A 17,900-nucleotide genomic window follows, 5' to 3' on the forward strand; every position below is an offset into this window, starting at 1 on the left:
TATTGATTGTCTCTACCCTGACTTATGGCTAACAGGATGGTCTAGCAAGAAACTGGGAAAGCGTTTGGTTTTTTTGGATGGTGAAGGGGTGATACTAGTAATATCTGGCATTGATAACTGGTGTCTTATTCTGGTATATTCTGATATACCCCTTCCTGCTACTCAAGAATGCTTATTAATTTCTCTGTCTTAATTAGGTAATGTGTTCTCAATCTTAGGTTCCAGAATATTGTATTAATGTGTTCATCTTTCATAGGGTGCTTCTGAGAGTCCGAATGCTATACTTCCTAAAAGCTGAAATACTGGGAGAAGCAGCTGATAAAGCATTTGAGGGAACTCCTGCCAGGTAATACATCATCCAGAGTTAAATAATCTATGTAAATTACCTGCTCATAGACTGGCCAAATCCAGCCTGTTGTTTCAGGAGACCCATGTTTCTACCCTGCCCAAGACAGCTACTGGATAGTAAACAGGGAGATAGAGAAGAAAGGCCTCCACTTTGTTCGCAGTCTGTCACTGGTCCTGTTTAGGTTTAATGTATAAACTTATACTCATCCCAAAATGGCACTGTTTTAGGAGAGGGAGTTGGGCCTGTCAAGGGATATCAGTCACAATAAGAATCTTAATGACAGTTGTTAATTCTACTGAGAAACCATCCCAGGCAGTGGGGAGAGGAGGGAGGAACTATAAAGGTAGATATTCCTCCATCCAAGCCCTGAAAATGAAGGCAGGGAGCTCAGGTCCATGTGTTTCTTAGAACATGGACCGAAACCCAGAGGGGCTGATGGTAGCAGGCTCGCCAGTCCTGGCTTGTTCACCAATCCTGATGTGTGCATCTGAGCATTATGCTCACTCTTTTGGCCAGAAAAATGCAATGTAAGATTGGTTTTGACCTAACAGACCACTTAGTTTTTGAAAGGCCCTCTTTATACCTCAGACTATACCAATGTCAACGCTGAGGTAAGATGGTGTAGATAATATTAAGGATTCAGTCATTTGGGGGAAATGTCGCCTTTTCATGATCAAAACATCCAAGACTTTTGCGTTGGTTCTTAATTAAAGGGACAGACAGAACTGCTTTACACACACAGTCCAGAGCCAGCTGACAGTAGATTCTCCTCCAGTCTCAAGTGGAGTTTGAGAACCTAGTACCTATGCTTAAACAGCTTTGTGAGCTACAGCCTCCTGGATTGTCTTATTGTTACTTAGACATTCAGTCAGGAATGTGGTTTCATACCAGGGTTGATTCAGTAGCTTTTGTGTTGTGTCTGGCTGCAAAGAACACTGAAACCACACCCTTCTTTCCACAGGGAACTGGATGTGCCTCTGCCTGACATTGACTACGTGGAAATCCCCGTGGATTGGTGGGATGCTGAGGCTGATAAGTCCCTTCTCATTGGCGTGTTCAAGCACGGTGTGTTTTAGAAAATTCCAGATCAGTTACCCAAAAAACTGATTCAAGCAATCTTAACTAGGCTGTACATATTCCTGCAAACTCCCAACAATCCCGCTAATTCTCAGAAAGCTGAACCTCACAGCTGTCCACCTACCTGGAGTCTTGACCCAATGAATGTGTGACTGACTCATAACAGTACTGTGAATATATTACTGAGAAACTTCAAAAGGGTAACTGTAGTCACAAAGAAGTTACTTGATTTTATCCTTTTCCCTCGGCTGTTTGTACTTAAGGTGGGACTGCATCCATCTCTTCCCTTCATCTAGGGCTAGGTGCAGTTATGCACACTTGTGCACATGTCGGGGCCACAGGAGGTTGTTGGGCGTCTTCTCTGTCACTCTACACCTATTCTCTTGAGACAGTTTCTCTCACCAGACCTTTTATACCTAGTCTAGATGATAGCCAGCAAGCCCTAGGGACCTTCCTTCCTCCCCTCCACCCCAGCACTGAGGTTATGGGCACACAAATATGTAGCCGTGTTTGGTTTTTCACATGGATGTCAGGGATCTGATGCATTTCCTCATGCCCTTACAACAAGCACTCCTTCCAACCGTGTTAGTTACTTTCCTATTGCTCTGGTGGATGCCCTGACAGAAGTAGCTTGGGAGAAAGGCTCGTAGTTTGAGGAAATAATAGTCCATCGTGGTAGGTAGGTAACAACAGCAGGAATATGAGGCTGGAGTGGCAGTCAGGAAGCAGAGCCATCACATTCCATCCATACACCAGAAATAGAAACAGAGAACAGGAAGTAGAGAGCTAGGCTATAAATGCCCACTCTTAATGACATACTTCCTCCAGCAAGGCTCTGCCTCCTAAAGGTTGTATAACCTCAAACAGTGCCACGAGCTGGAGACCCAAGTGTTCAAACATGTGAGCCGTGGAGGGCATTTCCTATTCAAATCACAGCACCAACTGAGCCATCTCCCTAGACCTCGCTCATTTGTTCCTAGTGATCCTTGTGTCTGCCCTAGTGTGTAGCACATAGTAAGTACCCCTGTTACTTGAGTAGAGGAATTAGGTAGTGAAGGCAAGTGCTAGGTTTTAGATCATTTTTGTGTGGAATTCTAAGAAGATTTAAAGAACTCGAAATTCTTAGTTTGTAACTTTACCGTCTCGGTGTAAAGATGTTCTGGGCAATCTTTAATTCTTTTCATTAACCAAGAAGTTAAAGAGAACTAGCATGTTTTAATAGCTTGGGGAAATGGAAACAAATGCCTATCCTCCCTTGGTAAAGCATTACCTTAAGAGTCTGCTATTATTTTCTGTTGACTGGCAGTTATTACAGACGGTTCATTTTCCCCAGATCATGTACCACAAAGTGTACACACCTTTCTCCATGCTTTGGTTGGGTGTGTAGTATAGTGCTGGAATTTTTCATCTCCTAAAGTTTTTGTGGGTATGTCTCCAGACAGCCTGCTGTGGAGCCATATTTAGGTGAGAAATTTCTGTCTTGGAGCCATCTGTAGTAGAATAGGCTGAGTCTTCAGTGGGAACTCTAGCCTGCAGCCAGAACACTTTGTCGTAAGCCTAGTCTGCATAATGTTCCCGATAGTTCTCACACGCACTAAATGGTAACTGCCCCTTTGGGACAGCCTGGGTACATGAAATATTCCTCAATATGAGGATTTTGGTATTTCTAAACATATTCTTAAACATTTACTCAATGTGGTAAGCAGCCTCCATCTCTTCAAGGACCTGTCTTGTGGCTGTGTAGGTCTTTGTTTTGCCATTACCACTCCTAGTTTCTCTTTCAGGGTCACTGCTAGGGGTTTCTAGGAAACTGAATCAGTCTTCCCCACTCCAGCCTTGTAACTAATGAAGAAATAGAAATACAGAGCCCAGCTATCAGGCCCACACATGATAAGACCATACAGTGTAGAAATTTACCCAGGTGGGCACATGGAAGACCCTAGCCTATCTCATTGCCATCATGTCGTGCAGATCAGAAAGGCAGAACGCTTGTGGAGGGTTAACCTCCCTCAATAGTAATGGGACAATAAAGGAAGGCTCTCACTCTCTCACTATCTGATAACTCACCTCTTCATGGGGATCAGACCATGGCAGGAATCTCTTTAAGACAGACATATTAGGGGAAAGTTTACTTTGATGTAAGCTTCAACGGAGATAGTGCAGAATAATTTTTCTTCTACACCAGTAATTGGAAGAAAAAGGATCTCAAGAAAACCAGTTCATCTAGTCTTGTTGCTTATTGAGTGAGCATAATGTCAGGCCCTCAAAAACCACACACACACACACAAAAAAAAAAAAAACAACCTACAAAACTCAGAATTATGAGGAAGACCAAGCTTCTATTTCTAGAGAACCCTAAGTCTCCTTAAAGAGACTTGCATTGGTCAGATCACCATTGTAAAGAATAAGTGATAAAAACAGAAACAGAAAGCAGTGCAGTTTCTCACGGCACATGCTTCCATGACAGTATGGCAACAGCTCCTATCTAAGGTGACAGAAAGATTGCTCTAATGTTTAAAAAAAAAATCAAGTGCATTGGGGCTGGAGAGATGGCTCAGCATTTAAATTTGGGCTGCCCTTTAGAAGACTAATTTCAGCTCCCAGGGCCCACATTTTATGGGCAGCTCACAGCTGCCTGTGACTCTAACTCCAAGGAATCCAACACTATCTCTTGGCTTCTGTAGACATCTGGGCTCATGTACACAAACCCATACACAGACACAAAATTAAAAGTTAAAAAATCTTAACAAAAAAAAAACTTTAAAAAAGATCAATGTCCTGTAGTTCTTGTTGAGAAGTACTAGGTGCTTTATCCTAGTAACGGATGCAGTACATCACAAAACTGACAAAGTTGAATCTGTTCTTACAACCAAGCAGGTTATCGTTAGCATTCTGCATTTCCTGCACCTACCTCAGGGTCCCAGTACATGTCACAGAGCTGATGACTGACATTGTCTGTGAGGAGAACTGCCCCAAGAGTCTTCCCTTGCCTGAAAGAGTGTCTCCCAAAATAGTTTGATATGACAATAGATTTGGGTCTTCTATTTGGACAAGCCTTGCCTTATTTATGAGATTACATTTTACTCTATAATACTTTCAGGAGAATCCCACTCTCCTTCTTGCTCCCTAAAAAAGATTATGTTAGATTCAATAAAATACTACACATCCTCCTGCTTGGGCTTTCTCAAAAAGTACAATTTGGGGGGAACTGAAGAGGTGACTTATCAGGTAAAGTTCCTGGCATGCAAACACAGGGACCTAAATTTGGATTCCCAGTACCACATAAAGCTGGGCATGGTGCACACACCTGGAGCCTTGGCACTGGGGGTTGAGGAAAGGGCAGAGACAAAAAGATGACGTGTGCTCTCTGGTCACCCTAGCTAGTAGGTGAGCTCTGGATTCAGTGAGACCCTGTCTCTAAAAACAAGGAGAGCAGTAGAGAAAGACACTCAACATCAACCTCTAGCCTCCACGTGTAAACACAGAGCATTTCATGTAGTTGTTTTGCCATTAAAGTCTATCTTCTGGGTCAAAATATTCCTTTTATTTACTTTAAACGTGATGAGGAACAATTCCAAAGCCCCAGCAAGTGTGTTTAGGATTTTGTTGTACTGGGTTTGTAATTGGGCCAAGTCTGCTAACCCAATAAACAGTCATCGTGATCCAGTTCTTAATTCAGCACTTACAGCTATCATTTTGTTCAGCTTCCTTTTCTAACCTGTGAGATAGGGTTGACTGTGTGAAAATAAGTTCATTTAGGACGTAACTGGGTATCAGAGTGAGAAATAAGAGGAAGAAGCTGTCAGGTAACTCATATCCTTCCCTTTGCTGCACAGAACAGCAAACCAGTGAGGATAGTTCAGCGGTGCATCTGCTCACAGGCAGTGTTTACGCGAGCTCCAGCTTTAGTAAGAAACTACTCAGAAGTCTGCAATAGCTCCAGAATAGTAGCTCCCAGTTGGGAGGTCTCTTAAGCTAGCATTAATCCTAAATAATTGCTTAAAATTGTTTAAAGCATTGATAAATTTGTTTTGTCTTAGTTTTCACTGAATAAAAGAGATGGAATGAATGTCTAGGCCAGAGCAGGTCTGGTGGGTTCTGCCCTGACTTCTCGCACTTGTCATTGCCCGCTCAGGTTATGAGAGGTACAATGCCATGCGGGCTGACCCAGCACTCTGCTTCCTAGAGAAAGTCGGGATGCCTGATGAGAAGTCCCTGTCTGCAGAGCAGGGTGTCACAGATGGAACCCCAGACATTCCTGAAAGGTGAGAAGCCACATAGGCCCTCTCTGATGTCACATTGCCTTGTCACCAACTTGTGTTCTATTCCACATCCATCCAGGGCTCTGTATCTTTATGTAGTAGTTACTTTTCTGTTGCTATGATGAGATAATGACCAAGAGCATTGCAGAATAAAACATTTATTCTGTCTTAATATTTCACAAAGAGAGTTCATATGGAGGGGAAGACACATGGCAGCAAGAGTAGTTGATCACATTTCGTGGGTACAGAAAGTGGAGCCAGGCTTTAAATCCTCAAAACCTAGCCTCATTTGTATCTTTCTCCACAGCATGGTTCTACCTCTTAAAGTTTCATAAGCTTCCCGACTAGGAACCGGGTGTGCAGAGACCTGAGCTTATATGGTACATTGCTCATTCAAACCACCACAGGTTTCCCTCTATGTCTGGCATCTCTCTTAAGCCTTGTTGTACTGTGACGATGCCCTTCAAAACTGCTTCTTTCCGTTCATCCTACTCTACCTTATACTTGTGCTTTGGACCAAATTCCAGTTCCTGTCCTTCATGGATTTCCCTGGCTGATGATCCTGCCTGGCTTGTTAACCATTCTTCTCATGTCTAGCCAGAGGGCTTTCAGGGAAGAAAGCTGGCAAAAATCTACACAGACACAGCAAGTATCCTGATCATAAAGTTCCTCAGCTGATTGCTGATATTATCCAAGGATCATATAACTCTGAATAAGTCAAACTCAGCACTTTTTGAAGTTGCGGCCATTCAATATAGTAAAGAGTTGTATACAAAATATAGAAACATCCTCTTTGGCTGAGTTTTATTTATCGTTGGTATAATCTCCAAATGTTTAAGTTCTTAGGAAAATGAAAGTAACGGCTAAAACCTATAGATCTCCAAGATATGCAAAGGTTTAGAAAGCAGCATTTCTCTTAGATGTGTCCTGTCAGCTTTGTCCACATCTCTCCTCTGCTAAGGATGAGATACTTTGATCCCATGGCTATGGGTTAGACCTAGCCGTGAAAGTACGGCACTGCCAGTAGCCCCAGTGAACACTTTCCCTGTCTGATGTTCTCTTCCCCAAAGCCATTAGCTGTGGACAGGATAATAAAAGCGTGTTTTGGGAGGTGTTAGTTAAATTAACTGGTCCAGCAAAAGCCCCACCTGGCCGAGGTGTCTGTGTAGCTTTTCTATTTGGTGACTCCAGGGGGCACCTAAGCTAGGAGCAAGGCATCTAACTGCTTTCCAGTTTAAGCATTGAAGAATCAGGGAAACAGGCTTCAGAATAGTTACACTCACAGGAGACATGACGTAGCTGATGGAGTCACAAGTGCAATACCAGAGAGGACAACCTGCCCTTCCATCTCAACAGCAGAGAGAGTTGTCTTCCCGGAAAGTGGCTTTAGAAGTGGTTATTACCTCAGTGTGCTTAAGGGTGTGCACTTTTGTCAGTTTTGACTAGAATCTGTTCTCTTTCTCAGAGCTGTATGTGCAGACAGCTCTTTTTGTTTGTTTGTTTTTTGTTGCTTTGGAGACAGGGGTTTCTCTGTGGCTTTGGAGCCTGTCCTGGAACTAGCTCTTGTAGCCCAGGCTGGCCTCGAACTCACAGAGATCCGCCTGCCTCTGCCTCCCAAGTGCTGGGATTAAAGGCGTGCGCCACCACTGCCCGGCAGCAGACAGCTCTTGATGGGCTGTAACCACCGTTTCAGTGACAGTATCATTGTTGAACAGTCAGCCTCAGAGTGAGCCTGGTAGGCTTCACCCTCATGGAAGGTCTTAGTCGAGTTGAAGTCCTTGCTCACCCACATGATAAAATTCTTTGGTAGTAGTTTCTCTCGTTCTCAGTGTCTCTAAGGTTCTCAGAAAAGAAAGAAAATCTTAAGATTTTGAGTGCCTTTAAGAAAGATAACTACTAACCTTCCCTTTAGCGGTGATTTGGAGGGCTTGCTTACAAGCATTCTGGTAGTAACATAAATCCTAAGTGGTATATAATTACTTTTATTTAGAGGCAACATAGATAAAGAAGACAGTGCTGAGGACAAGTTAGATGGTCTCCAGAAGCAAACGGTGAGTCAGATTTGCTGTCCTGGTACTGCATGCTCTTTCGTGCTGAGAGAGTAGCTCATGGTGTGGGGAGTTGGAGTGCACGGCTGCACTTGCCTTGTGTCACCAGGGGCTATGACAGAGATTCCAGCCACACAGTGGACTACATTTGTATTCTGAAGTCTTTTCCAGATGGCTGCAAATTTAAGATACAGTTGTAAAATGCAGTACAGAGAAACCCTATGTCCCCTGTACCCCCATAGTAATACCTTGCAAGATTGTGCTTATTATAATATTCAGGATGGTGACATTGTTGATTCAAAGTAAAGGACATTCCTGTCACTACAAAAGTCTTGGCACCATCTCATAATCATTTGTCTTCCCTTTCCACCACGTTTCAGTCCCTGGCAACCATTATTGACCTTTTCATAACTTCATCATTTTAAAGAGGTTCTATAAATGGAATCAAACAGTATGAACCTTTAGCAGTTAGCTTTTTTCACTTGTCATAATCTGAAAATTAGTTATTGTCTGTTAAACCATAGGTTTTTTTTTTTTTCTTTTTTGGTTAGGGACGGGGTGGTAGCTAAATGTTATTCCATAGCATGGATATGGCACTGTTTATATAATGTACATTTATTTAAGAAACTGCCACATTTTTTTCAGAGTAGCTGTATCATCTTTGCCCCTACTGGCAGCAAATAAGTGACCTGCTTTTTACACACCCTGCGTTTGATATTGTTGTCTTTTTATGGGTGCATTCTGATGCTTGTGTAGTAGTGCCCTGTACATCATTTCCCTAACGGCTAGTGATGCTCACTGCTTCTTGTGCTTTGCTCAGTAAATGTTCTACTTTCATCGCTGTTTTAGAGCTCATGTAAATTCCAGATACTAGTCTTTTGTCAGATAGGTAGCTTTGTCATTTTGCCCTTTCTGTGTTGTCTTTAATATGGCAAGAATTTTTAATTTGAGGAAATGAATTTCTCACTTTTGTGGGTTGTGTTTTTGGTACCAGGTGTGAGAGCTCTTGCTGCAGCTAGAAAGTCTCTGTCCTCCCCTCCCATACATTTTATAGTTTTACATAAACGTCTGTGCTCCATTTTAGGTTAATTCTAATTTAAATGATGAGAATTAGATCAGGTTTTTCTTTAACCTGGTCACATCCCATTATTCCATAAGTGTTTAAAATATTCTTTCTCTCTATAAAATTACTTTTGCACCTTTGGGGGAAAAAAAGACAGTTGGACATGTTTGTGAGGTTCCATTTCAAAGTTCTGGATTCTGTCCTGTGATCTCTTTTTCTCTTCCTCTGCCATATACATACATGCATGGAAAGCATGCATGGGGGGGTGTGGGTGTGTTTTGAAACAGGGTTTCTCTGATTAAAGGCGTGTACCACCACAGTCCAGCATAAGTAAATATTTTTAATTCTAATTTTAAAAAAGAGTTACACTGCTTGTAGATTATCTTAAAAATCTCTACATCAAAAATGAAGGGTGTTTCCATAATCCTAGTTCTTGAGTTTTTATCATAAACAGATGTTGAATTTTGTCATACACTATTTTTCCTGATAATATTTGGTGTTTTTTTTTCTTATTTGGCCTATCAGGAAGGAGAATTACTATGATTAGTTAAAATATTAAACCAATCTTACAGCACTAGCATGAGCTCTGCTTGATCAAGTATTTAATTATTTTATGTATTGCAGAATACTTCTATTTGATAATATTTTTCCTTTCTTTTCATTTAGTGTGTGTCTGTGTGTGTCCCTGTCCGTCCACATATGTTTTTCATATGTGGAGGGGGTGTGTATGTATGTGAGGCTGAGGTTGATGTCCAGGATTATTCTTTTGGTTTTTTGGGACAGGGTTTCTCTGTGTACAGCTAGCTGTCCTGGAACTCACTCTGTAGTCCAGGCTGGACTCAAACTCAAATATGTGCTTGCCTGTGCCTCCTGAGTTCTGGGATTAAAAGCATGTGTTGCCACTACTCAGCCAGAATCCTTCTCAATTGTTCTACCATATTCAGTAGGTATAGGTCTCTTCAGTCAAAGTCAGACCTCACCAGTACGGCTAATCTCACTAGTCAGTTTGCTCTAGGGATCCCCTCTTTTGAAGCTAGAATTATAGGCAGCCACATAGAACCTGTAGTCTTCACAATGAATACAATTTTATTGGCACACTGTCCTGTATTACAGCCCATTCTTACTGAAGCATCCATATGTACTCTAAAAGTACATGTTGATTTTGTAGCCTGATTGGTATTTGTATTTTGTTACATAGTTAACACCACGGTCACTGGTTCCATGTTTTTCCAACTCAAGTGAAGTATAAAGATCTCATTTTGTCCCTTTACCCTCTTTTATTTATTATAATTGGGTTAGGTTGCTTATAAAGGTCAGAGGACAGCTTGTAGGAATCAGTTCTCTCCAACCCATGGGCCCCAAGGAGCCCACCCTTTCCTATGTAGAGTGTCCTAAGTATCTCCTCTGTGCACTGTCGGCCATATTCAACCCTGTGAAGTGGAGGAGTTAATGCCGTTCCATGTTCTAGTGCTTTCTTCCTGTTACTGGATGGAGTGTTTCATCTGTTTTCTGTTTAGAGAAATTCTTCCAGTCATTCTTCAGGGTCAGACTGAAGATTTTCCTCGTAAGTTTTTCTTACCTAAGGCTCTTTTCCTTCAGCTCTAACAATACTGTGCGTCTTTGATTTGACCTTCATGCTTTTAGGGAGAAATCGGGCAGTTTACTTGTTTTTCCCTTCTAGGTAAAAGTATCCTTTGTCTCACACACCTCCCCCCTTTAGGTTTTTTATTCTTGTTGTTGTTGTTTTGGTTTGGTTTTGGTTTTTCAGAAATTTAACTACATGATTTGGAAAGGATTTGAGTTTTATCATGTTTAGAGTTGACTCACGTTCTTGAATCTGTAGTATTGTCTTTTGCTAAATTGGGAGCATTTTTCTTCAAGTATGTTTCTGCTCTCCCTAATTCTCTTCCCTTTTCAAGACACAGGTGAAATGAGTGTTGGTTACAGTCCCAGAGACCTGATCACTGTAATCTGTTTCTCTGCTCACGGAGCTTTTTCATACTCTGATTTTAATTCTACAGATTATTTGTCTCTTCTGGTCTGCTGTTGAGAATTTCTTTTTTCTGAGTGTTTTTTTTTTTTTCTCATTTGTTGTACTTTTCAGATTTAAAATTGCCCTTTGGTCCTTCTTTACTTTGTTTCTCTGATAAAACTTGGTTTGATATATACGTTTAGAATTGCTTATTCGTGGTTTTTTAATTTTTGTGTCAGATATGTAAACCACTGTTAACTTGATATTGACATTTATTTTCTTTTTCTCTAAGTTTGAGATCTTCCTGATGTTTGGTATGCATTTTTAAGGGAATTCTGAAGATTTTAGGGTATTACATGGGGACACTGTATATCTTATTTAAACCTTGTTGTAGCTGACTTCCTCTGACACTAGCAAAGAATCAGGAATTAAGGTTCACCTAGTTTCTCTGAGATGGAAGCTGACCTCCACATTCTGGGTATGCTCCCATTGATACTGTTGGCAGAGCATGTCCTCGGTACCATGGACACAGAAGCAGTGTTTCCCCATTGGTCCTTTTAATGCTATGGATAAGGGTGAGAGTCATTGCTGCATATCAGGGATGAAACTTGGAAACTTCTTAGCTTTTTCTGGCACCATCCACCAGGCAAATGAAGCAACCTATAGCACCTGAAGAAGGTGGACGTCTAGGCCCTTCAGATGAGCTTTACTGGCATAGATTGGGTGAGCCACTTTTTCTGTGTTGTTGGGGTGGACATAACAGTTACTGTCCTAACATTTCTGTGCTCCAAGCTTGCTCTTTTCTTGATCTTTTACTAGAGAGATCAAGTTTTTGTTTGGTTTTTTTTGTTTGATTTTTTTTTCTATACCCTATATCACTTTTAGATAGTTGTCTTCCTTACCAGATCTAGGATTTATAATGGAAGCCCAGGAAACTGAGCACCGTGTTGTTCCTGTTTTACTCAGCTTTCTTCCTTTCACAGTTTTCTGTGTTTGTTTTACAGAGTGTTCAGGAGTTTCAGTTGTGCTTACAGGTGGTGAATAGGTACATGTGCATGCCCCAGGGGCACATGGCTTTCTTACATTCTAAATTTGTGTGTGTGTGTGTGTGTGTGTGTGTGTGTGTGTGTAAAATGCCATATGGGCCCCAGCACTATTTGAGCATACGCTCTCTGAGCAATAGAGCAAATATGTCCATGAAGTTTTTATGGCACTGTCTTCGGGTGATTCCATTGCGAGAGTCACCACTCTCCTAGTACACAGTTACAGTTATTTCTCTTCTCTTTATTACTTGCACACATCCCCTATCAGTCATCTGCTTGTAGTAATAACACCACTTTCCCAAGTGGGAAATAACCTTTTCAAAGACTTGTCTTCTGTGCCACACAGACTTGAGACACAGTCAACTAAAGTAAGTCAGGATGGTGCCTTACGCTGTTGGACTGAAGGGATCTGGGGCTCTGCTCTAAACAGTTAAAAACCGCGCTCTGGCTCTGGGTCCAGTTCCTAACTTTCATCAGCAAGTATTTTGTTTGAGATTTAGAATGTGTTAGCTCATAGAAACCATTTGAGCACCAAAGAAAGGAAAGTAATACTTAATACAGAATGTCCCTCAGTCTAAAGTACGTTTCCCCTACCTCAGCAGTGTAAAAGAAGCACATTGCATATTTTTATCCTTATTTGACAATTGAGAAAAAAGATTTTGGCCTCTAAGTTAAATGCCTGCCAAATTCTAGTAGCTCGTAGTTGAGAATTTTTATAACCAGGAGAAGGGAAGTATTACAGATGCGTACATTGAGCCCCTCCTCTCAGCAACAGTAGTTCATATTTTCATGAAAGACAGCTGCTGACCAACTGCAGCCTGGCCTAGCTCTGAACACTGTCCACAGTCGTGTTCACAGAATAGCTGTCAGATGGAGGGCACTGAGGGGAGAGAGCAGGGCATAGGCGCGAGAAGTAACTTACCTTCCATTCCAGTTCAGCTAAGCATGAACTGCCTGTCTCTTCGTTTGAGTAACTAGTGCTTAGTTACTTCTTCATCTTTCAGATCCTCAGAACCTTAGCAATACAATATAATCAAAAGCAGGTAGAACCAGCAGTGGCTTCTCTAAGATTGTGAGGTGGACAGATTCTAAACAGATGTGACTTGACTTCTGGTGCACATACTGACATTGTACACGGGAGGGAAGCGGCTGACCTTACACAAGGAGGAGGATACGGGCTGGCATCAGGCCTGTTACTCCCTCCTCCTTCCCTCTCACCCTGCACCTTCTTCCCTGAAGATACTAGCTGGGCATTCATTTCTTTCTTAGTAGGAAGTTAAAAAGCCCAGGCCGTCATGTAAAAAGACAGTTTACAGGGACAGTTGAGCACACCTGGGAATAAAGAGAAGAATGGCAGAATCTTCACACTGATGAGAGCGCTAACACATACTGGAGCAGTCTTTCAGTGGACTGTGTTATGACCCGTGGTGGGGAAAGAGGGCTGTGCCTCCTGCTGGGGAAGGAGGTCCACTTTGTTGTTGGATGGTTACTGCCTCACACTGATCCATTCTGTACCTCACACTTGATTCTCTGAATTCCACTTAGCTTTTTTTCTGTCCCACAAGGACCAGAAAACTTTGTTTCCTCTGTTGTTGCTGACTTGGAGGACCAGCCTCCCGTCAGCACCAGAGTAAATAAGAAAATCCACGAATGCAGTAATAACTTAGGGAAATTTCCTGTCTATCAAAAGGTTAGACTTTTTCTATCTGAGGGGGAAAAAGAAACGCAGACTCTTTCTGATGGTAACTTTCTCTTTACTACTTAAAAACAAAACTCTGCTCTCTCCTCCCAGTGCCTCTTTAGCAGCTTCTCCCTAATCAGCTCCACATCTCTGCATCGCGCTGCCTGTCCTCTGCCGCCTTGCTCTGCTCTCTGTCTTCTTTCACAGCCACACTCTGAACAATTAGAAGTTACATTTTTCAGGCCCAACCAAACTCCAGATAACTCATGGAGTTTCTCTTAGGCTAGAAATGTCATATTAACCCATGCACATATTTCTAAGTTGGTGAGGTTTCCCAGACAGTAAACAATTGGATGAACCTTGAGGTTGGGGAGTGCAGAATGGTCCATTGCCGCAGGAAGTTATATCTAAAGTTGCTTCAAGCTCTGGCCTTGAGTCAGTAAAACAACACCTGGGAAAATGACCTCATGTATTTATCTCTAGGGGCAACCAGCTTGCTTTTAATCTGCTTTGAAATCCAAGGTAGCTGTCTGTGTAAAAGGCTGTTTTTGTGACTGAGAATCCCATGTCAGATTGAGTAATGTAAAGTATAGGCAGAAATCACCTTCCTGACCATCCACAGCTACCTGTGTACCCAGTAAGTATAAAACACACCACCAAAGGGCTGTGGAAAGAACCCCACAGCTGTTGTATTAGGAGGCATAGCGGTGGCGGCACCCGAGAAAGTTACAAAAACAACCTGTCATCTACTCAATAACCCTTTGACTCCGCCAAGTGGGGCTCCCCACGTGGACAAATAGACTGGTTAGACAAACACAAGTCGTCACTGCTGTACCATCCCATGGCCCTGTGCACTCTGTGGTGAGATTTTGAATTCTTGACATTGGTTACTCTGTTGATCTCCTTAAGTCTCTTTTCAAGGGAAATATTTTTAATACAGTACTTTTTTAATTCTTTGAGAATTATATATGATGTATTTTGATCATATTCAGTTTCCCCACTCTTCCCCCAACCCCTCCCTGATCCACTTTCTATCTTTTCCCAACTTTATGTACTCTTTTTGTTTTTTTAAAATAATGTATGAGTCCAGTTTTGGGGGGCCACACCTTTGAAAGAAAGCTGTCCCCCTCCCCCAGAAATCATAGCTGTCAGCAGCTCCTCCATGAGGAGTAGGAGCATGAGCACCTCCCGCTCTGTGTGAATGCTGACTGGCTTAATCCTTTTCAGGCAACCACAGCTACTTTGAGTTCATGAGCACAGCAGACCTGTCCTGTCCAGACCCTAATTCCTTTATATTGATTATCAAAGATCAGCTCCAGTTCCTTGCTACTCTTTTAACTCAAAAGCAAACTCCAGTTCTCTCAAAATGTGACAATCAGGCCAGGCTGTGGTGGTGCACGCCTTTAATCCCAGCACTCAGGAGGCAGAGGCAGGCAGATCTTTGAGTTCAAGGCCAGCCTGCTCTACGAGGGAGCTAGTTCCAGGACAGGCAAAGTGACAGAGAAACCCTGTCTTGGAGGGGAAAAAAGAAAAGTTACAATCAGAGATTTTAAGGGTAGCAGGGACTATGGAAGTAACGCAGTGTTCTCCTCCTGTCTCTATTTTAATGTCTGTGGTCCTTACGATCAGTAAACATTTAACTAGCAGTAAGGTTACAAATGGTATCAAGCCCAGAATGGTCAGAAGTCTCTATCAAACCTGTGTGCTATGTTGGGAAAGTAACATTTCCATTACACAGCTTTTGTTAGTTAGCACATTACCTTGTGACAGATAGGCACTCTATTTGTGTGCTGCAGTTTCAACCGCAAATGTCTGGGCTGGGTCTCCTGTACTTTCTAAAATAGAAAGTCTGTAATAGGATGAAAGTTGCAGCCAATGGGAGGTTAGGGAGAAGGGGAAAAAACTTGTCAGAAAATTTTATGCCTTAAATGGTCAAAACCTACTCTAAGAAAACGTTAGTTAGGAACTGAACGAGAACCTATTTCTTGTGAGTTAAGGAGTTTGAGATACTCTGAACTCAGCATTATTTGTGTGTAAATTTTGTTCATGATTACAAACATGTCTTCCTTTTAATTAGGCATCATTCTTATCCTCATTGTAGGGGATTAGAGCTCACACAGTCTCAGTCAGGTGCACAAGTCCTACAACCAAAGGACACAAGAGCAGGATCTTCACCTGCTCACCTCTTTCTAAACACGTGAACTTTATGACATTTGTTTCAGTGCCTGCTTTTCGCACCGTCTATGCAAAGGTAGAATGCTTGATTTTCCTGCGAAATGAAAACATCAGTGGGGCTTTTTTGACTCTGCCTTCAGACCTTTTATTGCCTGTATGTGTTCTGCAGACTCCTGTAGACCCTTCAGTGTCAGAGTCACCTCCTAGACCTCCACCAGCAGCACCTGGCTGATGTTCTACATTGCCTGTGGCTCGGCATAGCCCCTGCTTACTTGTCCCTCACACCCACTAGACAGAACTCCAGGGCTTAAGGTTTCTGTTTTGTTCACTATTGTAGTCCTGGAGCCTAGCACAGTTCCTGACACTTAAAAGATACTCGGTCTATATGGCTACCTGCTGTGTTGGCACTGGGGTTTGTAAGGGCATAGAAGAAATCCCCTATGTGTACAGATCACACCAAGTCTGTGTTGTGGACACCTCTTCCTTTCCAAGACAAAATCTGGGAGGCATCCAGGCCTGGAGGGGCAGCCATAAGAAAAGGAGACTAGGACTTCTAGTTTTGAGTAAGGAAACATCTCCCAGTCCTCTGAGGAAGTATCATATATGTAGCTGTGGCCTTTAACTGGCTTCTGTGCTGTGGAGGGGCATAGTGTATATAATCCACATCCTCAGTAGTCCTCTCCGATCTTTGGCCTTCACCATCCATGACTATTTGCAATTGGGTAATGTTCCCAGCCACCACGCCGTACTCTCTCCTGTCTAAATGACTTGTTACAATAAAGAAAATGCTGTGCAGTACTGACTCCAGTCTGTGGCCCCTCGGCGGTGCTGTTATTGCTGCTGGTTATACTCTGGAGTCTCCATAAGAGCATGCACTTCAGGTAAAAGAGAAGCTAAGTGATGGTCTGGTCAGGCTGAATACTCCTTCTCTCCCCACTGCCATGTGTGGTTAAACACTTCACATCCTTGTACTCATTATATTCCCCATCACCCTAGAAAGGCTAAAAAAGAAGAAAGGCACTTCAGAGAGAATGAAGCAACTTGCCCAAAGCTAAAGAACAGAGGGCTTTTGTTCTCTCAGGATGGAGAAATTGTGTGCTTTCTGTCAATGTTGTCAGCACTCTGGGGCCCCTTACCTGAAATCAACTCATATTTCTAAGATGAACATGTTTTCCCCATGTAAGCAGAAACTGGTGTGCCATGTTAGACTGTGAGCTCAACTGTAAGGTTTTTTGTGTACCAAGGCCTGTTGGCTTCCTGTGCATCAAACTCACATTCAGTGACAGCTTGACCACGTCTTGTCATTCCATTACGGAGAAATGCTTTACAAGAGAAGACAGGCCACTGAAAAAGGCACTTGCTAATACCAAAGCCTTTCCTGCTTGACTGTTTGCTCAAGGATTGTTCACTGACTTCACCAGGAGAAACTGCTGGATAGATTGGAGGGGAAAGCTGCATGCTTACCTCATACCACACTGGCGTCCTGTTGGGCATGCCCTCATTCGCTGCCATCATAGGGAATTCTCTCCATCTGGTGCCTACCACCCACATTTTATAAACGTAAAATATTTTTCTCCTGCCAATATCTGCAATTATAAATGTCAGCATTCAAAGAACCCTACAGATATTCTGGACAATAAAGGTTTTTTTCTGGCCCTAAGATATACAAAATGAGGTAGGGAAGTTTTTGTTTTTCTTACCTCCCTAAAGAGTAAAGTGAGGTGGCACAGTTAGATGTCATTTCAGAATGGCACCTTAGGTCATCCTCAGGTTTCTGCTCTGTGTTAAATGGCAGGAAACGGTTCTGGACCCTAGGAGGGAACTTAGCTAGTGCTTCCCAGTTCTAAGTATCTTTTCACTCTCCAAAGCAGATTTTTATCTGCAATTCTTAGTGCCCTTTCTTAAATAACTTGGTCCTCAAATCAGACTACCTTTGTTTGAAGTCCATTTGTTAGCCTGAGACCCTGAGGGCTCACCGAGCTGTTTCTCACAGATAGTAATGTCTCAGGAGATGGTTGGCATAACCAGACAAGCCATAGTATAACGGGTTTGTTACTACCGTTCTACACAGGATAAGTGTGTGTTCAGGAAATGGACTGACTTCTCTTTGCTTTCTCAAGAGTTTTCTCTTTCAGATTCATACATAGTTTCAGGGGCCTTAAAGAATGTTTTTGGGTTTTAATTACTTGAACCTGTATGTGTCTGTCCACTTTCACTGTGTTGCAGCACC

At 42.4% G+C, this 17,900-nt stretch overlaps 1 protein-coding gene across 3 annotated transcripts in view; it reads left to right on the forward strand.

Moving 5' to 3' along the window:
• Chd6 (chromodomain helicase DNA binding protein 6) overlaps positions 1 to 17,900 on the forward strand; it is a 158,190-nt gene that overhangs the window by 116,005 nt on the left and 24,285 nt on the right. For 2 of the 3 annotated variants that reach the window (XM_041670129.1, XM_041670131.1), the window contains exons 24-27: positions 257 to 346; positions 1,311 to 1,414; positions 5,562 to 5,691; positions 7,679 to 7,739. In XM_041670129.1, coding sequence (XP_041526063.1) covers positions 257 to 346; positions 1,311 to 1,414; positions 5,562 to 5,691; positions 7,679 to 7,739 — 385 coding nt within the window. The remainder of the gene's footprint in view (positions 1 to 256; positions 347 to 1,310; positions 1,415 to 5,561; positions 5,692 to 7,678; positions 7,740 to 17,900) is intronic. The other variant, XM_041670130.1, reaches the window with a different exon arrangement.

Source organism: Microtus oregoni, unplaced genomic scaffold, assembly GCF_018167655.1.
Source record: "Microtus oregoni isolate MIOR12 unplaced genomic scaffold, Mior012 000020F_ref0000438, whole genome shotgun sequence".
Lineage (NCBI taxonomy): Eukaryota > Metazoa > Chordata > Mammalia > Rodentia > Cricetidae > Microtus > Microtus oregoni.